This window comes from Mchenga conophoros, linkage group LG7 (assembly GCF_057382185.1).
Source record: "Mchenga conophoros isolate Kocher_MC1m ecotype Shallow Benthic linkage group LG7, M_conophoros_male_GT1.1, whole genome shotgun sequence".
Classification (NCBI taxonomy): Eukaryota; Metazoa; Chordata; class Actinopteri; order Cichliformes; family Cichlidae; genus Mchenga; species Mchenga conophoros.
This window is the reverse complement of record NC_140532.1, coordinates 33,925,621-33,951,882: the sequence shown is the minus strand read 5'-3', so window position 1 is coordinate 33,951,882 and position 26,262 is coordinate 33,925,621. Positions and strand designations below refer to the sequence as shown.

Genomic DNA, 26,262 nt, shown 5'->3' with positions numbered 1-26,262 from the left:
CATTAAACGACTGTTTGAAACGCAATCTGCACGCTGGTGTCACATTTGAATAAAACTTTTCAAGTAGAAAATGAAACTTGGACACTAGGAGAATGGCTGCTTAGTGAAAATGAAGCTGAACCAGTGAAAGTGGCTGGTTGCGCAGCGATCTGAGGTCTGTCTGCGGGCCCGTGGGAAGCCCGCACACACCAGCCACCCTCCCTCAAACCCTCTCACCCCCTCGAGTAGGAGAAGATGTGTTGTTTTTGAAAGCGAAACGCACGTCGTTCAAAAATCCAAAGCCGATGGGAGAGCGCGCACCCGTGAAACTGTACACTGCAAGAAATATCTGCAACAACAAACACCGCTGCAGCGGCTCGGCTCCAAAACCCCACCGTGAAGAACTTGATTATGACCCCCACCTCCCCCGTGCACGAGCACGACAAATAATATGGTGAATTTGTGAGGTTGGATCATTTTTTCATTCAAAAAAACGATCTCCTCGGGGGGAAATGGTTTATTTAAAAGTGGGAAAAAGCAAAAATAGCCGATGAATCCAGGTTTTATTTGACTTATTTTCCTGGGAAAAGAGAATCAAGAAGACTGAACAGTCCGAGCTCTAGCCTCTCAACTGTCAAGATTTTTTTCCAGTGTTCCCCGGCTGGCCCGGTAGAAGAGAGAGAGGGAGGGAGGGAGAGAGAGAGAGGGGGGGGGGGGGGGTAGAGGAGGAGAAGGGGGGGTTGGTCCGGGAGAGCTTGGCAGCGGGAGCCACACGGCGCTGCTTTTACTTGCTTCGCACCGCTTCTGGCGCGCTCTCGGTTACGTGGCAGAGCGGCTCGTCGGGGGACATTTAACCTGAAGACCGCGCGCGTTTACACGAGAGCTTTGTTATCTCGTGCTGTTGCTCTCGGTCGCTTGGATAGGAGAGATCGGACAGCTGCGGATTCAGCCGGAGCTCAAGCTGCTGCTTTGAGTGGTTGTCGCTGGATCCACGGGGAGCCAGAGGAGAGGTCCCGAGCTGGCGAGAGCGGCGACACGGGGACTGGGTGTCTGCGCTTTTTCTTTTTAAAACCTCTGCGCTACCAGGAACACTTTCCTGCTGCTTCTTTTATTCTAAAAGACACGTACACACACATATATATAATTCTTCTGTACTGCGTAGATTGCGCAGGGCTGCCTCCTGTTTTGAACTGTTTCACTGCGAGTTGGAGAAACTGTTCGCTGCGCGGTGCGGAGTTGAGCCGTGGATGAAACGGTGATTTTGTGGTGTCTCTTGATTTAAAGTAGATCCGATCGAGGAAATGATCTGACTGCTAAAACCCCAAGTTGCTGCTTTAAATGAAGAAGACGGCGTTTAAGCTCCAGATACAGAAGAATAGAGCTCCATCTTTAAGGAAATAAAAGTGGACTGTCATTCACACAGGCACAACCAGCACACATCAGAGCTTTTAAACCTGATTCAAGAAGGACTTTCGGCCAATTTTCAGTTCATCGGAGTTCCACAGCAATTATGCCGCAGGTGGACATGATCCTCTTCCTCATCCTCATCATTGGGATGTGCGTGTACGGCCAGGACCCTGCTTCCAAGGTGGTGTCCGACCGCTATGCCGTCTTCTGGAACAGAACCAACCCCAAGTAAGTAATCCCGCTATCCCACAGGGACGCAGCGACACGGAGCGGGGAGAGGGGGCTCTTTGTGCCCCGCCGGAGCGCCCTGTGCGCTGCCCCGTGTGCTGCCCCGTGTGCAGCAGTGCAAAAGGCTGATTGATTGGTTGAGGTGGTTACACTCTCAGCTCCATTTGTGGCATTACAGGTGCGCGCAACTGAAGGTAATGCACTTTAGGAAGCAAAGCAAAAAACCCAACGTTAAATACTGATAATTTAATGGCTCAGCTGTTATCACACCTGTTTGTGTCCATGATGTAACGTTTGCCTTTTAAGTGCCACCATTTTTAAATCTTCAAACGCAAGCCTGGCAGATTGCTCGCTGCCTCACTCACCTTAATAATTGTTGTCCTTGTTGATGGATTGTTGCATTGATTGAAGATTAATTGCCCCTCATGTCTGAGTCTTCTTTGTAATGAACCGTGCACATTTAGCAGCATAAATCTCCCCGTGACAGCTCCTCAACAACAAGGTGTTTTTACACAGGCTGTCATTTACGTGCTGTTATCCATTAATGCTCACTGTTTGCTCCACATTATCAGGCTGGAAATTTGAATGCAGAAGTGTTACAAGTGCTGCTGGGAATGCATTACTGTGCTGCTTTAAAAATAATGCTGAGCCGCTTGCAGTCTGCTGTCATCGATTAGAAATGACAGGATCGTTTTGGTGCCAAATGGAGACTCATCCTGTGAGGGATTGCTGATATTCCCTGTCAGCTTAGGGTTAATGTTATTGATCTATCGCACTATCGCTGATAAATTGTAATCTGATGTGTTTCTTGCTTCCTGTTTGAGAGGTTTCTCCCAGAAACTTTTGCTTGGATCCTGAGGTGACATTTCTCCTCCGAAACTTCCTCTTGCTTGTGCCTGGGCGCCTCCCTCCCTCAGTGACTCAGTGCTTCACTTTTCCACCTTCAGCACCGGAGCACATAGTGATATGATGAGTGTTTGTCACTTTGTTTCAGCTTGAATACTTTCTTTATTAGCAGGCTGCAGTTTCAGAATGAGTCAATAAATAAATATTATATCAACATTTGCTCAGAGGCCAGGAACTGGTTTCTGGGCTTCAACAGTCAAAACACACATCAAGAGCCTTTGTATGTCTTTGTAATGGTCACCCTGAGGGCAAGTGTGTGTTACAGAGGAGTTAAACTGACAGGATGTTAATGATAGAAATGCAAATGCTGCAGCGGTGACATCAAAGGAGGTGATGCAGTTCTTGCTCTGCTGCTAACAGAAAGATATCTGAGTCTGATAACAGCCTTCTGTCACACTTGCTGGCTGCAGGTCCTCTCCTCCCTCCATTTTTGGCATTGAAGCAGTTCCCAGTTCCCAAGTCTAGTTTCTTGGTTGCCATGCTTCCCCCCCCCACCCCCTTATCCAAGTGTCCCCTCCGCCTTGTCCGCCCTCCTCCTGGCCCATGCTGGGGCAGACAATAAGCGGGTACACAGGGGTATTTCAGCAGCGGCCAAGGCACAGCGTGGCGCTCAGTCTTGTGAGAGATCCACACATGCTGAGGTCACACACTTGGTAGTAACCAGGCAAGTTGCGGGTTAAGCAGCACAGAGGGGACCGTTGTCAGGGTCAAAACCAGGGCAGTACCGCTGGCCATGGGGCCCGATGACGGGCCCAGCACGGCACCCTGCCTGGACTTTGTCTCGACAGAATAGGGACTAAATAAATGAGTAACTCTAAATGACTGTCTCCTTTTCTCATTCATGACTTTAATCTAAACCTGACCCTTGCTGTATAATGTAAAAGAGGGCCATGCTAAAAAGCCCAGGGGCCCCTGACCCGCAGCAGAACTTAAGAGTATTCCATACAAGCTGGCGGGTGCTGAATCCCCGCTGTTTAATGTAACCATACTCAGTGTTGGAGTCCTGGGAACCTGCTGCGGTACAGTCCCAACTTCCAGATGAGCTTTCTTACCCCCCTCTTCTCCTGTTTCTGCTGCATATTTGACCAAAGTGAGGAAAAATGGCATCCGGAGCAGCAGTCCATACTCAGCCATTCATGAAATGCCCTACAGGAGCTCTGGAATTGAAATGGGAAGTGAGTCGTGAAAAATGGAAATGCTTTGACATTTTCATGTTTTTTCCATTGTTTCAGAGGAGCTGGAAGGAGCCCTTTTTTGTAATTTCGATAAACGTTGCGTTCGTGTTTGCCTTGCTTTCATCTTGGGGAACAATCTTCCTGCGCTGATGCTCGGTGCTGATTAGGCTCAGATGAGCGGGACTTGGAGCGGCGGTGGAGGGATTTACAGCCCTCAGGATGGCTCAGCCTTGCCTGGAGTTTGAAAAGCTTTCACAGTCAGTGACAGCGAGTCGCTGTGCTTGTATAAGCTACTTAATGAAATTAAAGAGAACTCCAGTATCAGGGAGACTTGTTAAAAAGAAACAGCTCACACATAATTGATATAATGACTTATAGTTATTTTTTTAAATGTTAAATCCCTCAAAAAGAATTAAAAGGACTTCAGATTATTGTCAGCTAAATCTGTCTGGTGTAAAGGCTGGAGGAGACAGAAACAATCTGTCCCATTAGTTTAAGGGGGTGTTAGCCGTGACGCACTTGGCTGCTATGCTGCTTTGGAAAGCAGCTAATTTGGATATAAACTTTAAAAATGCTGGTGTTTTACATAAATCTGCAAAGAGTGTGTGTCTCCTCTTAGGTCAGATATTGTCTGTGTGGTGGCCGTGCCGTTTGAGAAGGTTAATAAGAACTGTGTACTTAATAAATTGTTCATAAAATATGAGTTTATTAAACAAATTATGTGTATCGACAGATGTGCAGAAAGCAATTTTGCAGACAAACTTTTGTGTTCTCAGGTTGCAAAACATTTTTCTGCTATTCACATTTACAGCCCAACCCTGATGGAAGATTTAGTGAGATTTACGGATGCACTAATATTCATAATAACACACCTCAGGGCGTTTTAGGACCTTGTTTCTGCAAAGTGATCCATTACTATTAGTATATTAGTGCATTAAAGCCAGTAAAACAGGCATATTGTGTCCATTACGTTATCTTTTGGGCCAGTTGAAACTCTCCTATGCTCCTGACACATGATATCATGAGACTATCCGCTTCTCTCAGGGTGTAACGGACCATTCCTGCTGCTCCGTAGAGCGGCGTTTTAGCCAGCTAGCCAGCTGCGAGCATGAAGATCCATTTGAGTGAGTCCACATCGTCAAGTGATGCTGAGCCCCAGCCACTTAAATCTGCGTTGGGATTATTCTGGGGTTCCTTGGACGATTTTCTCCTCTGTAAGAAGTCTCTGGCCCCAAAAAACACCGAGAACTTCTCATTTAGAAGGAGAGAAACATATGATCAAAAATAAAAAAAGTTTTTGAAATGTTGTTGGTGTATTTTCAGGTATTACAGTTAACTGCTGCTGCAATCTGCTTTAAAAAGTTGTACCAAATGTTTAAGAAATAACTTTAAATGTTTAGTTGAGCAGATCTTGGAGTGCCAACAAATATTTGTTAATGTCAAAGTAATAAAGCATTAATAACTTATCTATTACTATTAATTTAACGTCTATCCTACCTTATAAAGTGTTTTCCTGTGAAGGTTTTAATGCTCACAACAGTATGGAGACCACCTTTAGTAATAACTATATGAAGTATGATGTGAAAACTAGCAATAAATCCAGTTGTGGTTTACAGGCCCTCAATAAATTTTATGAGATTATATTATTAAATGTTCACCTAGTGTGATCCACCCTCATAAATGTAACATATGAAGCGTTTATTAAAAAAGTAACAGCAGGGTAAAAACAGCCCAGTCAAGGCAAGAAACCTGGAAAACAAAAACTGCAGCTTTTCCTTGTGGAAACACTCATGTAAGAAAAATGAGCCACAGATGTTCCTTGTCAGCTTAGTCGGCTGTGTCAGTAACCAAATGATGGAATAAAGTGAACGAGTTGGGTATTTAGTGCTGCTCTGACAAGGAGCTATTAGCGAATTCCCCGCTCACCAGCTATTTAGCTGCTTCATTAAAGCCCACCCGGGTCCATATGGCCTGCATGCAGGCGTTGCCTTCGCCCAAGGTGTTTATTTGTTGCTGATAGGTGGGATCAACTGAGAATCAGGGCTGAGTTCCGACCCTAATCTCCCAAGCTGTTTGTGTCTCCGATGCCATGGAAACTGATACCCCTCGTCATCAAAGAACCTCATTGGGTGGGACTAACGACCTGACAGCTGGGCAGAGAGGGATTCCAGCATTCAGGGGGAGCACTGTCACCCCAGGGGTTTCCTTTAATCCTTGATAATGCTCATCCAAAGCTTTCCACAGCAGATGCAACATATTTCTCCATAAGATAGTCAAAGAATCTTTTCAGTGGCCTATTTTCATGTATAAGTGTTCACTTAAAAGACCTCTCTGATGATTGGCCGTTTGCAGTGAAACCCTCCGCGTGCACAGTTCTCCTCATGGCAGAATGACCTCCGATATTTGTTTTTCCTACACCGCTCTCTTTTTAATCTCCACTTAAAGAAACAATACTCCATTTTTCACTTGGTGGCGAGTTGATGTTGTGATAGTTTCCCAGTGGCATTGTGAGTTGCCCCATTTGCATTGTTCCCAGTGTTTACCCTCGCTTTCCCCTCTCAGCCTTTTCCCGGCTCCCTGCTGCTTGGTTCCGCTTGGATTAAAAACGGACACAAAAAGGCAACCATGTCCAAATATTGACTGGGTCTCAGGACCGTAGTCCTCTCCCAGCGCTGGCACAGAACACCTGAAAGGCCGCTATTGTTCCAATCGTACTCAGCAGCCCATAGCCGGCTTTTTAGCTATGCAGAGACAGAGAGGAGGAGACGGGAGAGGTGGAAGTGAAGAGTGTGTGTGTGCTATCTAAGGTGGGGCAGGGGGTTTCTACGGAGAAACTTACACATAAGAGGCCAGAGGCTACAGCAGGGGAACAGTGTCCAGGCCGCGGCATCCCAGGGTGGGGTCAGAATCAGTGTTTCCACCCTGAGGAAGTATCAGTCTCAAAAGGCATCAAAGAGAGCAGAGCAAATGTGATTTCCTGCACCGGGGGCTTCAGAAACTGTCAATAAACTGAGCACGAGAGGCATCTTATCTGAGGTTTACCTTCCATTTTATTACAGAGTGCAGAAGCATTAAGCCCGCTCACAGCACTTCAGTCTCTCAGTGCATGAAATGAAAGAGCGTCAAATCTCAGATAAGAAATCTCCCATATTCAACTTCTCATATGTCCGTTTCCTACCACTCTGTGTACTTTAATCAGTAGTACCTTACAGAATGTACTTCAGGAAGGCTGAACCTTCGGGTCAATTAAACCGGGAGCTTTATAGTCTCAGTTTTCTGCAAAGAGGGGGAAAGCTTTCCTGCGGAGACCCGTCAATCTACATGCCATCTGTGACTGCCTGGAGAGTGAAGCTGCCTCAATCCTCCCTTTATGCTCTGACTAAAGACTCCCTCATGGTACTGCGTTGGTGCTATGCGGAGTTTTGCATATATACATCTACCTGTTATAGTAGTCTGCTGCCACTTGGGGGCTGTTTCATAAATATGTGGAATGCCTAGAAATATAGACAACTGCAAAAAGGTTTATGGTTTAAGCCAATCTTTCAGCCTGAGCGTGGTCACTGCTAATGGGTGACTAGCTGTTGGCCTTTTGTAGGAACGACCACAAATGTGTCTCCATCGCTTCTGTTGTTGGTTCAACTCCCACAATTCTTACACACTGTCATCAGCGTGGGACCATAAATCAGCCTTAATAAGGGCACGGCCCCAGGCTGCCAGGGAGTGACTGACAGGAAGCAGTGACTAAAGCTTGTGTAGCGGGTTTACTGGTTTACAGCAGTATCTCTTTTGAGGTCCAGCACAGTCAATGCACTGTAGATACAGCAACATATCGATGCATCTCATTTTCCTTCGCCATTTTTGTTTTTCATTGCCAGATTTTCCATCTTTTTTTATTCTAAATAGTTTTAGTTTCGTATTCGTGAGAGAGAAAAAAACAGCTGACAGTGCAGCACCACGACACCAAACAGATTGCAAGAGATATCAGCTCACTTTAAGAATTTTCAGGAATCAATGCTGGAGAAAAATCACACTTAGTGGAAAAAATTATCTGTTGACCAAAATTTGAATACAACCTCATTTCGGCAAAGCAGGGGAAAAGGCTGATAGTAGTCTAGATGACTGTGTGTTAAATTACTGCAGTTCTCCGAAAATTTTAAGTAAAATTACTCCAAGAGTCAGAAAAATCTAAAGTAGTGCAAAAAAAAAAAATCCTAAGAAGTATAATTTCATGGTACACGATTAGATGGATTTATGGGATAAACATTGATATACTGAAAGAATAATAAGCTATGCATAATTCAGCAATGATTAAAATCAATCATTAAATCTCCAATAGAGCACCTCAGGAAATCTGAAAATGTCTTTGCATGTAAAATAATAATAAAAAATCTCCTTTACATCATCAAAAGACTTTTTAAAGAATAATGCCACTTCTTGGATTTAAAGAAGTGAAAAAAAAGTCAGCCAATGAGGTATTAATTTAATTCGAGATACTTGTGAACGTGTGGTAAGAATTTTCTAACGCTTAGTATTTGCAAAAAATACCAAAATGAAAAACATCTGCCGAATACAATAAATTCAACTTGTTTTCAGTACAAATCAACGTTTCAAGTGTTTCGAAAGAAAGAAGAAAAAAGCAACTCAAGAGCATTAAAAGTGTATTTTCACAAAAGTTTAAAAGAAAAACGGCCTTATAGTTTTATAGTACAGTGTGAGTTACTTTTACTACAAATTCTCTCAAATCATTCTTTCTTGAAAAAGATCAAAGTAGTTCAATTAAAATCATAGAGGAAAGAAAAACTACCCAGTTCTTGAATTTTATAAAGCGAAAAAATCTGCCCTTGCAGCATAACTGAAAATTCACACACATGTAAAATGTATGTGAATGTCGATATTATGCTTGGTAATTTGCACGAATGAAGAAAAAAGTCAGTTTGTTGCACTTTTAGGTTTCTTGAAATAGACTAAAAAAGGGTGCGAGAGTCTAGAGTGGCTCTTGACATATAGAAAAATGTGCTTACTGTACATTTGAAAATGTATACTTTGCATCAACATGCGTCAGTTTTGTGAGGAATTCAGTAAAAGTGAGTGCAAGTTGAAAAAAGACAGAAAACGGTAAACATCATCTTTCGGTTTAGGAAAAGTGGAAAGTAGAAAAATGCTTATGCAACAAAACTTGTGTCAAGTTTTAGAAAAAGAAACCCGAATGAGGCAAAATGCCATTAAAAGTTTTTTGATCTAGTGAAAGTAAAGAATGAGCCAGAGCCTTTCACACATTGTCCTGTCAATCATGCAAATCTGCTCAGAATCTAGACCAAGAAAAGGCAGATTACAGGACCAGACTCTAGAAAGCATCAATAAATCATGTCTAGATCGGTACAATTAGATTTTTGTAGCTGATTTTTAAGAGTTGTGATTAAAGATGAACCAGAAATAATGTAAAATGTGAAAAATACCAATTTGTTTCAGGGAACCGGTTGTAATATATGTATTTTTTTCTTCTTCAGATTTTTTCCCTTTGTGTTGAAGAAATAAAACTTTAACTGTGAATTAGCAGATCCTCGATAAGATCCATAAGAGTTCAGATCAGATACTGTGAGAGTTTGGCTTCTTGCGTTTGATATGCGTGACAGTCACTGTGTTAGTGGGAGACTCTTCAGGCCTGATCTCACACCGTCTCACTCCACTGCACAGAGCTTCACTTTTCTGCCGTTTTAATCTTAGCGGGCCTTTTTTGTGTGTATGTGTGTGCTCTTTAAATGTGAGTGGTGAAATGGCATCCCCTGTGTCTTTGTAGGCACCGGTGAGGGTATTAGCAAAGAGGCTCTAAGGGGCTTAAGAGGTCAGCCTCCCCTTTGTGTGGAGACACAAAACACTTCCTGTGAGACCCTTCACCCCTCTCTGTTCTTCCCTCAGAAAGCCAGGCCCTGCCTGACCATTCACATTAATCAGTCTTAACTCCTAATGACTGCAGTAAAGCTTCAAAAAAGTGCCTCCAAAAAAGTCCTAAGAGCCACTAAGCTGCTAACAGACTGGGCACGGCTGCCGCTGTTTGCAGGGCATCACTTAATATCAAAGATGGCAGGGTGGTTGCCCAGCCATCCTGGCGTCCCTTTCCGGACTCCAAAAACTGTCGAGACGTGCGTGCCGATTGTTTCTTAAATTGTGTGCCACCGTTCACACTAAAATCATCAGTTTTGGAGGAAAATGTGTGGGTACTGTGTGAATTATTGAGCCAGATTACCTCATGCAAACCCAGTGCCAGTCAACTTTAATCCATTTTTCTTGATTGTAATGCGTTTTTTGGCCTCACTCTATGTTGTTTCTTACCAGAAAGTAAGAAGAAGAAAAGTGCTGGAAACAAAAGTTCAAATGAAGTTGCTTAACTGGGACTTTTCAGGAGTTACGACCGATAAAATGACTTGACAACAGTGATAAATTTTTGCTTTAATGAAGTTACAGGTGTATTTTACTAAGTAAATGAATCAGGTGGAAAAGTTTTCTTTGACATGTTTGGATTATTTAAAAGTGAATTAGTCTCCTTGAGCTTCTTTTTTTGTTTTAGACTGATGAGGATAAAGGTTTGATTTTTTTCTGACGCAGCAAAGAAAAAGGTTTTGCTGTCTCCTCTGGTTTAAGACAAATGGATGTAATGAGAAAATTGGCACTTCGGTGGATTCAAATCATACACAATTACATCTGAAACCTAAACTGGCTTCAGATATATGCTTGATGAAAAGCAAATGTGATCATTTTGACAGCAGGGGCCAAACCTCCAAGTCAGTGTTTCTGGAACTAAATTTGGGTCAGTGCGGCTTTTGGAGGGAGGCCTGAAACGAAAAGTATGCGTACCTCCTCAATGGGACGATATTTCCTGATTTTAAACGGCTGCTGACTTTGGGTTTTCTGTGTATCTTGGAAGAAATTAGACAAAGCTGATGTGTGAGCGTGTTACTGTTCCAGTCAGTTTGTTGAATCATGTGTGATTCACAGAGCGATGAAGCTCTCAGAGCTTCACGTACCATAGGCATATTTTTTTTTGTTGGTTTTAGCCACAAAGACAAACCAAAATATCCCTGATGAACCAAAAGCTTTTGTGGGAGACTCTGCTGCTGCCTAATTGCTTTTGTTTCTCGGGTTCAAATGTCTCGTGTAATCGTTTTGGTATGGGGGTTTATCTGATGTTGGTTAAGAGCTGTGATTTTTTCATACCACAACAGAGAAGGCTTTTTAGCTGTTTGGCCATTTTCAGACTCCTGCGGTGAAAAATATTGACTGTTATTTATCTGCATGTGTTGTTTAGTGAACTTGGTGTGGCTTTGCGGGACCTTTCGTGGGGCTCGCCGGCCTGTTGAAACTCAAAAGTGTTTCCTCCTGTTGGATTTCAGCAGACTTGGTGCTTTGGGACCCATGAAATATTAAAAAAGCTGTTTGTGATCTCACGATAGAGCCTGGACAAACCTTCACACGCAAACCAGGAGAAATCCAGGTCAGGACCGCCATGACTTTAGCACAAGGGTCGACACGATGTTGGCCTTTTTAAAAAAAATTATTATTTCTCACAAATCCTTTCCTGGCCTCTGTTGCTTTGGTGATGAATGACTGTGATTAAATTGTTTTTGGTATTTTATCACTGTACAGCTCGAACTTCAGGGCCATTAATTGAAATCTCAGACTGCCAAGATCTGTACACTTTCCATAGACGTGGCTGACTGACTTCCCCTCCTCTTCGCCTTTTTCTCTGCGGTGTGTGGCGGAGCGGTGCAGCACAGGCAGCCATTTTCCAAATTCGACTCCATTTTGTTTCAGGGGAAAAAAAAGTAGGTTACGAATCCCGGGCTATCACACGAGCAGTTTCTGATGTTTTCTCATTCCATGCTACTGATCCTGGCGTATTTTACGCCTCCTACCGAGTCCTTAAAGTCAGGTTTTCTTCAATCGAGCGCAAAGAATCTTTTAAAATATTCCTTGTTTTTTTTCCCCGAGAATCTTTTAAACGATTCCTTTTTTTCAAGAATATTTTAAAAGTTTCGTTTTGACGTCTGGTGAAAATGAGATTTTTTTCTGCGTTGCCAAAATTAATTTTCACTTCTCTGAAGATAATTCAGGTTTTTTGGACTCTGTTATGGAGGGAAATTATTTGACAAATAGAATTTTTGTATTACTGGAGATAAAAATGTTTATTGTACGTCTGGAGCTTAAACTTTAAAAGAAAATAGATAAAGGCTAAAAGCAGCACAGTAACTATCAAAATTAGCATGAAACACTAAACGAGACAACTGCAACTTTTCCCGCCCTTAAAAAGAGTCAAAAAGACTCGACATGTGCACTGAAATGAAACCAGATTAAACAAATCTTGGAAAATGACGTGACTTCTAGTGTAGTTTTGATTTCTTGAGGCTTTTTCGAGCACTCCAGCCTCAAATGAATCAAAATTCAAGTCCAGTTAGAAAGAAGCTAGTTCAACAATGAGGGCAGGAAAAGTTTAGCATCTTAAAATTCTGCTTTTTCACCTTGTTGTTCATGCTGCTTCTGATTGACCCACTAACACAATGCTGAGCATACACGGTGCGTTTGATTTTTGCACGAACCCTTCGGTGTGCGCCGCCACAGCTGCCCTTACATGAGCTGGTACCTTGGCTCATATCACTGGTCGCAGCAATGGCAGCAGCACGGTGGGAACACGCGGGCAGACGCTGCGAGCGCTCGCGCTGATGATCCCCTTTTATGTCTTGGCTCCATCAAGGCTCTGAGTTATTCTAGTGCATAATTGATGGAGGAGTTAGAATAGCAGAAGTAATGCGATGAGAGGGTGCAGCCAAGCGGAGCGAAGGATCGCGTGCGTGGGGCTGCAAACATTGCAGGGGACGAGAGGAGGGCATCTGGCGTAACAGGTCCCAGCGCTGAGTCGACACAGCCTATGTCACCGTCTCAGCCAATCGCTGCTCTCCTCTTCCCTGCCAATGAGACTTCTCCGCCAGAGCGGAGTACTACGTTCTCATGAATCACACAAGAAGCTGTTATCAGCTGTTATTACCCCTCTTATGCACTGGTTTTAATCTTCAACTTGACGATGTTTAGCTAAGATAAATTTAGTGGTAGTTCTACTCTGATTGGTTTGGAATGCAGTAAATAACTTTGGGGTATTTTTGGCCCCAGAAGGCTTTCTTTGTCCCCGTAGTGCATTTCTTTAGGTCGACTGCGGGATCAGCAGGGGCAGGGTGGATATCACACCTAGACGAGCACCTACAAAGAAAAACTAATGGCCCAACAAGCCCGCATTGTCTGTTTAACAAAAGGGACAAGGTCACAGATAACCTGCCACATCCGACATCAAAGACTCTGAGGAAAGGCTTAAAGAACAGGCGAGGAGACGGCTAAAGTTTCACTGCGGTTTAACGTCAAATAGTTATTAGACCAACAGGAAAGTAAAGGGATAAATAAACTGAATATTAAAAACACTCACAAAAAGTTTTCTTTAATTTCTTGGAGAAAGAAGTTACGTTCAGACTTAAATAAAAGCTACAAATATTCAATTTACAAAGGTAGTCATGAGTTAATACTTGATTTAATCCAGCTCATAAATCACTCTAATTTACCCTTGCATACATGAAAATGTAGCTGTTTTTGATGAGGGTTTTTTAAAGTTTCAGGGAATTGGAATGATGGAATGAACAGATTAAGTCAAGAAAATTCCCCAACGTTAAAAATACTTAAACATTAATCACTGCTTTTGCTGAAAAATTACTGCTTTAAAAAGAAAATATAGGATTAGAGTGAACTAAGTGGAAAATATGTTGATTATTGCAGTTTAATAAGCACAGCCAAACCACCGATTTTCTATAAAACCTTTCATGGAACTAGTTTCTCTTACTCAGACCATATGATTCCTACATATACTGAGTTTGTTGTGTTTGAATTAGTCTCTTATGCAGTGTTTTAAAGTGCAAAATCGCTCACAGCTAATGGGAATTTATTGCAGCTTCACAGGCATAGAAAGTGTTTTTTTTAATTATCCAGCAGGCAGCGTAATAAAAACAGTAAGTTGTGCAGAGTTTTTGCGTGTGGCTCTGCAGACAGTAGCCGGTGGCTGAAGTCGGCTCTGAAACACAGACCTGTCCAGCGGAGCACTTAGAGGCCACTGGACCGGGAGTGTGCCTATTAAGATCATAAAATCTCGCTCATAAAGATGTTTTATTTGTTTCCTGAATGTGCCGTTTGCTTAGGTTTCCATCAGAAGTCTTTATGGCTCAGTACTCATATTTCTGTCTCTGGACGGAGGTGACTATTAAGTTTTAGTGCACTTCTGTAAGTTTCAAAAGCCTGGTCACCAAAAGTTCACTAATTATTTTTTCTTTGCATCAACGTACTAAAAAACCCCCAAAAAATACAACTCGATGTTGTGGAATAAAAATCACAGAAAGGTGTCATTTTTTTTCTTTTTTTATGTCAGGGGTTATATATTTGTTACAGGGAAGAGAAGTTAAAAAAATATTTTTCGTTAAATGTATAGTTTAGGAGCTGAATCAGCAACTTTAAGTAAATGTACAAAACTATATTAATAACTGTACTTGCATCTACAATAAATATGATCATATGTCTTCATATGTCTTTTACATAGTCAAACAAAAAACAGTTATACATTTGTAACTAAAATATGTAAAAAAGTACAATTTATATCAACATACATGTATTTTTATTAAAAATAACTGAAGTTCATATTTTTCTCTGCAACTCAATTCATAGTTCATATGTATACATATATATTTATTATACAAGGTGAGTCAAAATAAGTTTTAAAGATATATTATTTTTAGCACACATAAATAGCATTTCAAAACAGTCTTGAGCATTGATATGTAAGTTTGTAGTTTACTAGTTGTCTTAGACTTTTACTGTGACATATGACAGTATGGTGCTGTAAACTTGATTTAAATAATAAAATTCGAAAGAAATTAAATGTAATGTTAAAGTCAAAGATTTTAATAATTTAGGAAGATTTTTTATATCATGAAAAAATGTTAAAACAAAAATGTAGTCAATGTAAGCCTCCATTTATGTTTTAAATTTTCATTCAAATGTGGATTTTTTTTAATCTTTCAATAAAGCATTCAGATGTTTAAATCTTATGACTGCTTAGCCTAAATTATGGGGGGGGAAAAAATTTCTTTGATCATTTTTCAAAGGCGAACTGGATTTGGAATGAACCTCGCCTTAATGCCGCCATGTCTCGTTGGTTTCCCCTTCTGTCGCTTTACCTCAATTTCACTTATTTTGAACCTCTCTGATTATTGGCTGGAATAAAAGGAAAGAATTGATTGAAGAAGAAGAGGATGGGGGGAAAATGGACTTGGACTTGGGTGTCGAAGTCCTGTGACTGCTTCTTTGGGTCACATGGTCTTTCCAGAAGTAGTGCTGGTGAGGTCTAGACACGCGATACACAGGGGGGTTAGAGAAACACGCCGGCTAAGACGTCACACACATTTACCATCCACCAATCCACTCCTGTATGGAGGCAGGCCCATTCTAAATTTTGCCCAGCAACCCAGCAGTGTAGTGGGAGATGTGGTGCTGTGATGCAGCACGACTCTTTGACACACTTCTTGACTTTTCCAATTAGTAGCTATTATTTAGCGATTATTTGAAATCACTGCAAATAAAATTTTGATTCTGTGTGGGCCGAAAGTTTGCGTCAACTTTGTTATAATGATGTTAATTGTTATTTCGGGTGAAATCAAATCAACTTGCGAGGCCAAAGCCCCAGCTGAGAAGTCTTTTTTAACAATCTGCCGATATTTCGTCCATGTCGTTAAAAACCTTCAAAATGTTCAAAATTTGGTTAAAACCCTGCACACTACAGTGAAAATGGGTAAAATGCAAATTTGATCCAAGCACCCCCCCACCACCTTCCCTGATACCCCCACCACTGCACCCATAAGGGAAAAAAAAAACTGGGTGTGTTCTTGTAGAAAGTCACCAATCAGGATTAAATCATAACCCCTCAGCAGCCAATGAGCCATGGACCAGCTGTGCTTTCATTGGCCCGCAGAGCACTGATAACCAGAACTGTGCCAGATACACCAGGGTAGAAATAACCCAGAATTACTGTAGCCTGAAGGAAGCAAAGCTCTTAATGCAGCATGTTGAATCCATGCTGCAGAAGCCTGCTGCTTTCTGGGAGATGTAAACTGTATGGTTACTATGTACTGTGGCACACATACACACTGTTGCAGTGCCCATGACGTGATAGAAATGTTAGATGGTTACATGGAGCTGAGTTTGCTTTTTTTGCTTCCACACCTCCTTACTTACTCTGATTTTTATTTCTCACTTTGCTTTTTAATGAGAATCCAAAACGAATGACGACAAAACCGAATTTGCAAAATACTAACGTGCAGCTGCAATATGACTTTATTAGAGAAACTGCCTTTGTATAGGTCAGGGTTAAATCAGTGCGGACCCTGTTTTAGAAACACAAACTCTAATATTGAAAATGTATGCTGTCTCCCAGCTTTGCTGTCCAAATGTTAAAATATGTCAGAAGTCACAGAACTTCGATGGAAAATTCACTTAAGAAAAAAAGTAAATATGTATATATATATATATATATATATATATATATATATATATATATATATATATATATATATATAATAGAAAATGTTTCTCTCTGTTAGCTAGCTTTTGCTCAAAAGTAGCTGGAACAGCTTTCTAAGTCTTGTATTGTGTTTGTCATAATCGCAAAATGTCTTTTTGGTTTTCCAAAAGTATTTATTATAATTGAAAAAGTCCCTACAAAACAGGTGCTGTATCCCTGTAGTATTTGCATGTATGATAATTTGAAGAAGAATTTGCATGTATAATATGAAAACCTTGTTTAGTAAAATACTGAAATGCACGTGAATCTGTGCATGCGTGAAACTAACACATTTTCATATAATTATGTAAATATGTTGCTAAACTTAGAAACTGACCATGTAGATTGATGTTATTTTCTCTTCATATTCAAATTTTGGTGATTTTGACCAAAAAATGTGTTTAGCATCATTTTAGAATTTGTAAAAATCCTAGGCTTTGTAGAGCTTTAGTTTTTATTTACACTCCAAAATATGTTTAATTTAATTTGCCATTTATACAAGCTCACAGTAAAGCAGCAGAAAGCTGTTGTAAAGCAATATCAATAAAATTTGGGCCTCATTCCCAATTTTTTTTTCATTTTTTGTAGGAACTCTTCTAAGCTAGCATGTCGTAAACCAAGCAAGCGTACATCATAAAAATATATGAGGATTAACAGCAAAGCCGCGCTAAAAAAACAAAAACAAGACAACAGTTCAGATTTTTAGTACATTTAGGACTTTCGTATTGGCTAACCCTGCTGTCCAGATGTTAGTCGACCAGCTGTTGCTGCTCTGCTATCAGAAATGAGAAGGGCAATTAAACCTTCTCAGACTTGACAGCTTTGTTCTACCGTGTAAAAAAAGAAAGAATCCACTTTTACCCCTGGCTGCTCTGCTAACTCCTCAGCTCTCGGCCAGGATTGAGCTGAAGTCCCTTCCTCCATGTGTGCAGCACACACCCAGTGGACATTTGTTAAAGCTTGAGGTTATTTAAAAATATTTTCCTCAGCTTTTTTTCTCTTTGCTTTTTGCATTATTTCAGTACAGTATCAACTTGCTGAAAACACAAATGTTTTAAGCCTTAGTCCAAATCTGGAGCAGTTTTGTGACCAGATCCTCGGAGCAAATTGCTTTGGTTGTGATCCTGTAAGAAGAAGTTCAGGTGCTGCACAGATGAAAGTCAGCACATTGGGGACTTTAATTTGGCGGTGTGCTCTGTGGCTGCAGACACACATTTAATCTGCTGTGGAAAATGAGTGTGCAGACTTTGGGGAGACTTTTACACATGCTCAAAGGCCATGCATCTCTGCACACAGAGGAAAACACACACACACACACGGATGCAGACTTGTGTGTAGGGTGTCATATGTTTATCCTGTAAGTCAGCTGTTTGATCATAATTTGTGATTAATCAGCCATGAGAGCTTTCGAATTAAGAGCAGCTTTTCATGTCAGAGTAACTGCAGCCTAATCCGTCTGGCCTTGCCCAAATGCTTTCTAGTTTAGCGAGCAGATGACACAGAGCAGGGTGCTCGTGCTCGTACGTACGGAGTCTCTTATAGCTAGAGTGGCAGGGATTGACTTCTGCCTCACTGATTAAATGTGTGTTTTGGGGGATACTTTCCATTTCGGGAGAGTCTGCTTTCACATTTAGACACTTTCATTTATATACAGTCAAGCAGGTGAGGAACCTGAGGAGCCTCTCTTTCTGGAAAGCAGAAACTGAAGGAAAATTACTCCGAATAAAAAAAAACTAAGTGCAACGAGATGGATGTGTTAGAAGATGTCAAAGTAGAATTACTCCACAAAAATAAGATTTCTTGTACCAGTCTTTCAGGGAAACTGGTCAGAAAACACTACATGTTCAAGTAGCATCACTTCATTGTTTCTAAAACATTTATACCTTTAAAAACTTCACATCTTCCATTTCATTCCGCAGGAATAACATGGAGTAAATAGACTAGCATGTGGCTGATAGCGCTAATAATTTGTCTCTCTCGATTTTTTTCCAGCTTAGTTCGCCGATTTGGAAGATAATTTAGCTCCTTTATTTTTTAATCGTGTAATGAATGGACTAAAGTAATAAAATATTTGTTACGCGTGGACTGTTTGTACACTAATGTCTGGTTCTACGCTATTATAGTCGAATACGATATAAATGCTGATTCTTTTAGGAAATTTAAATGACCATTTACGATACAATACGGCATTTGTTTCGATGAAAGTTCGTTAAAAGAGGCTCGTTTAGAGGTGTTGTAATGATTTTTGTGGATGTGTAATATGGCCGACTAAAGTCTTATGATTTAGCTAATAAATGTGCGAGTATTACCAAGACCCTTGTACTGCTCAATCATGTAATGCCACAGTATTTGCTACGATGGTTAATACAGCAGCATTCCTGTAACTGTAGGGGAACGGTGACAATGCTCATCTTTCCATGCCCATGAAAGATCAGACTGAATTCGTGGTATGAGGTAAGGACATTCACTTATCTTTCACACAGACATTACTATAGGATTACTATAGAAACACTCAAATGGCAATATAATGGTAACCAAACAGCTGGCAGTATTATACTGTAAAGCTTGCCTGCTATGCAGCACAGCGGGTTGTGCTAAAAAACTGTTATTCTATTTTGCGGTAAGTATACACTAAAATAACAGTTAAAAGCATCTGGACTTCTGCAGAAATTTAATTTCTTAAAGTTCTTTTTTGGGTGAAACTGATCCTAATTTCCAAGATGATTCAGTTTGAAGCTAGGCTTTGATTCCAGACTGTGAAGTCTTTAATCCAAAGATTTGCAGACTCCCCTCCCATCTGGTAGAGTCAAGTCACAGCTCGGTTAGACCCAGACATTTGCTCAAAGCATAATGTGGACAAAGGGTGGACAGCGGCTCAGGCTAGTGCAGCTCTGATTTTCCTGTCATTTCTGCCACACGCTGCAGGATCAGCTGCAAAAATATCAGATCCTGCCATAAGGAACACTTGGCACATATGTATTAAGAAACAATTTCCCCCTAATCGCATGGGTTATATTGCCATTAAAATGCATCAAACTCACCCTGCATGGCATGCCCCGGGCACACTGTTCCCTCCCCACAAATGTTTCTCCTACTGCCCTTTTGTTCCGCTCCAGAATGGAGTTGACGCGTGTGAAACCGAACGTGATACCAGGGGCCCGAGAGTTCATTATTCCCTGCTGTTCTCACGGGGCGAGTGAAAAATCACTCCTTTGTGCCAAGGAAGAAAGAGCCTTCCTCTGACCTCATGGTTGCGCAGTGTAATGTGAAAAGGCCCAGAGGTTTGTGTGGTGTAGCCACACCCACTCTGTTGTGGAGCCGCCATGGAATCCGACCGGGGTCCCTCGTCTGTGAGAGTGAGAGCTACGGAAAAAAACCCTGCCTTTTGTAAACAAATGTTTGGATCCCACATCATATACCACACTAATTGGACTTTGGCTGCTCACAGCATCTTTTTTGGGGGGGGACATGGGGGGGGGGGGGGGGTGTTCATTTTCTGCCTTCTCCGTACACTGACCACTTCAGACCACAGCCACTCTCCAATTAGGCTCTCTCTTTTAACAGACATCTTTTTTCCTTTTCACTTTCTCTGTGCTGCAGTGCTGTGCAGTACCAGATAAGTTGGAATTATAGGTTTCTTGATGTCTCCTCAGTTAGGGGCTCTCCTCTCCTCGTCACATCTCTCAGAAAGTCGACCAGCTTCAAACACAGTCCCCTCTTCATCAAAGTGGCTGCAGAAAGTTTCTTAAGTGCAGATCCTGTACGGTGGTGGATCTGAAGAGGCGTTCTCAAAGCTACAATCTGAATGCTACCAGATGACATAATGACCCACAGGAGCCTGCTGCCTTTCAGGTGTTACTTAAAGCTGTGTGTGGTATGTTTATATCTGTGTGTGTGTATATCTGAATGCCATAAGCATACACAAATGCAAAAACTTCTTTTTTGGGGGAACACCTTGAAATGCTTGTTTGGTTAAAGTGAAAAAAAAAAAACTACACTTTTTTAAGTACACTTTGTTAGTGGTGGGTTGGACCCTGTTTTTTCCTTCAGAGCTGCCTTCGCTCTCTGTGGTGCAGTTTCAGTGCAATGATGGAAACATTCCTCAGAGATTTTGGTCCATATTCATAACAACAGCATCACACCAAGCTGTGACTCTCATTTCACTGTATCCTAAAGGTGGATGACTGTGGAGGCCATTTTGGTAGAGTAAAGTTTGAGATGATTTGAGCTTTGGGACAGTATGTTACTCTGCTGAAGTCATCACACTGTAGTTGCAAAGGGATGGACGTGGTCAGCAACAATACTCAGGCCGTGGTATTTAAACGATGCTCGCTTGTTCCATGGTTGGTTTATGGTTTCCTGTTTCTAGCAGACAGAATTTGGACTCGGTGTGGTCTTCTGCTGCTATAGCTCATCCGCTTTGAGGTTTGACATATTGTGCAATCAGAGATGCTCTACTGCATACCTTGGTTGTTACAAATTTTTATTTGAGTTACTGTTCCCCATCCCCTGAAAATTCCAGAGTTCATTGTGTGGGAAATTACCAGGAGATCCAGAGTTTCTGAAATAACCAGACCAGCCTGTCTGGCACCAACAACAACGCCCTGGTCAAAGTCACTGAATTAATTTTTCTTCCTGATTCTGATGCTCAGGTTGAACTTTAGCAGGTCATATCGACCCTGTCTGGATGCCAGAATGCACTGAGTTATTGTGATTTTCCAATACATTTGGGTTAACAAGCAGTATACCTAACAGGTGTGTCGGACAAAGTGGCTAGACAGTGTATTTCCTGAAGAGAATCCCACTGTATTTCTTTTTTCTGGTTAGGCAATCTGCCATCATTTCTTGAAAAACAACAATTTCCATGAGTTTTATCCAAAAACACACTTCAGAATAAATTTGATAAAGTTAACGGGTAAAATTGGAATAATTTAGTTTTAATGAGCCCAAAACCGGTAAAATTCTCAACGAGCAACCAAAGATTATTACATTTCAAAATGACCATTAGACATCAATAACAGAAAGAAATGTCTCATTTTTAGAATATCTTGAAAAAACAATGTAATCAGTTTTTACGGTTTGATAAACCAAATTATTAAACTGTAAACAAATATGAGGGAGCTTTTTGGACGCTAATGTTGGCTTATTCAAGATTTTGACAACACTTATTTTATGGAAATTTCCTGAACTACAATACAATTTTCCTAGACAACTTTTGCAAAACAATAACAGATTAAAAAATTATCTTAAATGATACGATTTTGCCACAGCTGCTAAAATCTTTTTCGTTACTCCATGATTTTTTTCCCTTTAAAATTCCTGCTGATGCCAAATACTTAAATGCAAAATCCTTCACTGCAATCTGCAGCTTCTTAACGCATTCAATGTTTAGTTTTTACGAAACGTTTTAAAGTTTTAAGGCGTAATAATGCACCAAAGACGGTAATGTTTCTGCAGCAGCTGCTAAAAGCTTTGGCAGATCCTGCCCGGATCTGAGGCTGTAATGGAGTTTTCATAGAAAATCCCACTAACTGTGTGATATACGATCGCCAGCTTTAATCACTCATAATTATGACACGACTCAACCAAACCAGCGCTCACATAAGGTTGATTTTGGAAGCAGTTCCGACGTTCCATGCAGCACCTCCATCTTTCCGTCGTCTCCCACCTCCCCCATATAGCACTGCCTTCTTAGCCAGGAATGTGGAAACGGCGCATTTCTACAGAGCTAAACCTTCATGGGAAAAACGTTGCTTCTTCAGTGGAGGAAGAACTGTTAATGGATTAAGGCGCTGCTGTTTCCCACCCGGGGGGCCAAGCCGCGATCGTACCGTGGTTTATTCAAGCTACATGTCCCCCCTGCATGTGCACGCAGGCTAATAGGCATGGCTAGCGTAGTGCAGCTTTAGACCCTGGTCCTCCGCCATGAACTTGGCTTTCCTGCCCCTCTTCACCCCATTCATGTCAGCAGGCCCTGGCATTCTTGTTGGGCTTTTTTTAAATGTGTGCACTTTGGGCGGCGATGAAAGGAGTCGGGAGAACACGGGATCTTAAATCACTTAATGAGGGGAGACAGGCAACGCTTTTGTCCAGCGTGTTCTGGAGCTACGTCCAGCCAAAGGCCTCTAACGGGCTCTGACACCTCGCTCTGCTGCAGACCTAAGTGTGTGTGTGTGTGTGTGTTGGTACATTGCCAACATTGCTTCAGCCAGCTTGGCTTCTGCGTCCTTACAAATTTTGCTCTTCATCTCAGCATTCATTCGCATTTCCTCACCAGTCTCGCATGTTTATTTGGTCTATTTCGTGTCTTTGGGCAGCGGGAAGCATATTTGAGTATGCGGTGAGGGTTAAGTGGGAGTTAGAAAGAACCCTCATCATGGGTTAGGCACGGTGTGGAGGACAGGGTCGCTCCCTGTGGGTGTTTGGCCTTGGCCTACACTTAGCATGTGCCGACTGCGACAGAGCATGGAGGAAAAAGCCAGAGAAGGAAATAAGTGGCAGCAGAGTCTGACGTGCTCATGTTTGGTCATTATCATAGCCTTGAATTAACCAACGCAAGCCTCTGTTGATCCAATGAGCTAAACACACAAATATGTTAATGGTGGGTGTTTAAAACCGTTAAACACTTTAATGAGCCCCAAAAGTGGATAAGCTTGTTTCCAAGTTCATTTTCTCAGATACTGAAAGTCATGCAACCCTCACTTTGTGTTTTACAGGGTGTATCAAGAAGAACAATCCGATTTCAAAAGGCTATTTTTTTTTAAAGTGGTGGACATAGAAGCGTGCAGTAAATTTTAAAATACATGGCTGAATATAAAGAGTGTGTGACCCTCCAGATGCACGGCATGTGTCCAAACTCATCCCATCCTTTTTGTGAGCATGTCTGGATTCACTGCAGCCACTGCTGTTTTTGTGGTACCTACTGGTAACCATGTGAAACTCATGAATCCCCTCTTTCTAACACTACGTGTTTCGATCATTACCGGTGAACAGCTGCGGAATTAAAACACTTTGAAATCGTATGATTATTTTTGAGATGCCCTGTATTTTAGCAGCCTAAGCTCAAATTCAGAATCTGAGTAGTAGCCGTTTGAGCAGTACTATTAGCCATAAGGTGATTTTCCTTTTACAAATAACTACAAAAGAAGGTAGAATAATTTTTGTGTTTTTGCCCTTGCAATCATATTGTCGTGTCTGCCTCCTTGGGCACCAGCTGCTCTTAATAAACTAATTAATATTTTTTTTTTTATGTCAATAAAATAGTATATAAAAATTGGACATCGGACATGTACAAAGGGACAGCTCTACTAAAACATCCAAAATAGCGCGCTATCCTCCAAATAGCACTTACATGACACACACACACACACACACACACACACACACACACACACACACACACAAAGAGTTCCCATCTCTTATGCACAATCCTGTCTCTGCATTCTCTTTGCAATTACAGATGCCAAAACCCAGTTTGCACTGGTGCAATGCGGAAGTCTTGTATACAATATTAGGATAGTATGTGCTCACATACTGCTGCTTGTTAGGTATTAGAAAGTCAGCTGAAATTGGCACATTAGCACCAATGCCAAGTTTTGAGATTTTAGGTCCTCGCTATCCACCAGCACTGAATTCACAGTGTTGCCAGAATGTGTATTAAAATTTTGAAAATAAGTTCTTGAAAGATTATTGTGACATGGGAGCATGGGAATGTGTAACTAATCAAATAACTCGATTACTAAATGAGCCGAGCCTCAGATGCAAGAATTCTCAGATAGTTAACCTCACTCCGTGTTGCCTGTCGTTACACCATTTGGATGCAAGATTTGGTAAGATATTTGCTGCGGCTTGCCGAGGAGTTAAAAACTCAGAAAAAAACAGCTGCAGAGGCTCCTTTTAATTAGCAGTTGCATAAAGGTCTGGAGAAATAGTACCCTTAGTCTATGCAGCTGTGTAGTGTCACGATGCTCTTGGTTGAAACACAATCAAGAGCATTGTGGCAATGAATATCCATGGCTCATTAAGATCACATTTTATATCGTGACTACTGCTTCTGTCTATATATATGCATTTTATGAATGCCTTGGCCATCAACTTTTGTCCCTCAAATGACTCTACATGTGTGGGTTGTCTTGAACCGTTTTATTATTATTATTTTTATTTGGCAGCCAGATTTCAAATCAGACTTAATTACAAGATTGCTCATGTGTTTCCCCCCTGACTTAATTGCTCATATTTATTATTTTTAGAGAATTATAAACCTGTCGTAATTCCCAGGGTGACAAATACTGTGATTTTTTTTTTTTATTGTCCCTGGCATCTTACATATACACACAGGAAAGTCTTTGACATTGGTGCCTAAATTAAACCAGGTAGCTCTGGTGCCTAAGCAAACAGTGAGCAAAAACAAGGCAAAGCCATCACGTTTATGCAGTCTTTATAGCTTCGAACAGGTTATTTTCTTTTGGGAGTCCAACAATGCCCGGCACAAATGCCCAAAAAAGTCCTCATCCTTGTTTTTTCTCGTTTTTATTTTATATACGGTACCCTTTTTTAAAATGGTTTTTTGTCCTGGTGGTCACATTAGAGGCAGTAATGGTGTCCACTGACGATCAAAGCTATGGATATCTCCTCCTTTATTTAGATAGTGGCTTGTTAGCTGCCCAGTGATGTTACCAAGATGTTTGGATTTGCTTGTAGAGCCACTATTATTGGAGATGATCTGAGATGCCACTTTCTTTGATAAAAAGTCTTATTTGATAACCAGCTGGAGTTGCTTGATAATAGGACTATGAACTTGTCTCTGCTTCAGTAGCACCGCAATCATAATTAGGATTAGTATTTCTGGGCAGTCATGGGTCAGTTTTTAAGTCCAGCCCTCCACCAGCTGACATCACTGACCATGAAACATGCCCCACCCCTCGTTTACCTCCGTCTTCAAATCAAGGGCCAGCTCTCTCTCACTTCCTCGACACCCACTGCTCCACACTCCTCCAGCCGTGAGATGAGCTGCTCTCTCTCTCTGCTGTCTCCGCCACTGCTAGTTAAGTCTATTCACCTCACTCAGTCCATTTTCACTCGTGCGCCGCTCTTAACACTCTCCCACATTCTTCACCCTGTACTCCTTCCTCCCCCATTTTCCTCTGACATTTCTACCCAAGGTGCGTGTTAGCGCTGGGATGGCTGTGTGGATTTGACACTCATACTCCCTTCTCTGGCTCTCTCTCTCTCTCTCACTGTCTGCCGCCATCTCCCTCTCCTCCCTGTTTCGCACATGCTGCACGCACGTATTTCACACATGCTCACGCACACACTGACTGCCTGGCAGTTACAGGACACCTTTCAGTGTTTCTCTCTTGTTCTCGATGTGTAAATGAGTTTTTGTGAACTCCTCTTCATTAGACTCGGCGCTTTTTTAAGGCCGCTTTGGGTGCCCTGGTACCAAACTCGCCTGGGATGACCCATTAGCATATCAGTTGCAAACAGCCACCGCAGAGCTGCTGTGCATGTGTGTATTCACATGTGAGTGATTGCATGTCTCCAGAAAGTCAAGATTTATATGTCGTCCTCAATTTAGCTTCTCTACAGCCGATTCTTGGCTGTTAGACCTCACTGTTGTTTTCAGCTGGCTCAAGTCCGGTTCTTTTCACACTCCTCCAAAACAAAAGAATGGCTTGAAGTTCCCATGGTAAATCACATTTACATTTTAGGCCTCAGGCAGCATTACAACAGACATCATGAGACTGGCTGTTTTAGACTCACATGGGCACTGCATTAAAAACCCATAATGGGCTAAACTCCTTTGCCACAGGTGCTGGTGAGATTTAAAACTAAAAAGAAAGTAAATTTAAAGGCTTGTATCACATGAGTATAATTTACAGCGGTTTATATTGCGGCGAGGCATGATGTTACAACCCTGCAACGCGAAGA

General features: G+C 41.6%; 1 protein-coding gene across 2 annotated transcripts in view; it reads left to right on the top strand.

Moving 5' to 3' along the window:
- Positions 1 to 733: 733 nt before the first annotated feature.
- The window catches only part of LOC146570516 (ephrin-A5b-like), an 86,311-nt gene continuing 60,782 nt past the window's right edge, over positions 734 to 26,262 (top strand). For both annotated transcript variants that reach the window (XM_085278996.1, XM_085278995.1), the window contains exon 1: positions 734 to 1,614. In XM_085278996.1, the coding sequence (XP_085135122.1) occupies positions 1,490 to 1,614 (125 nt within the window). In that variant the 5' untranslated portion in view covers positions 734 to 1,489. The remainder of the gene's footprint in view (positions 1,615 to 26,262) is intronic.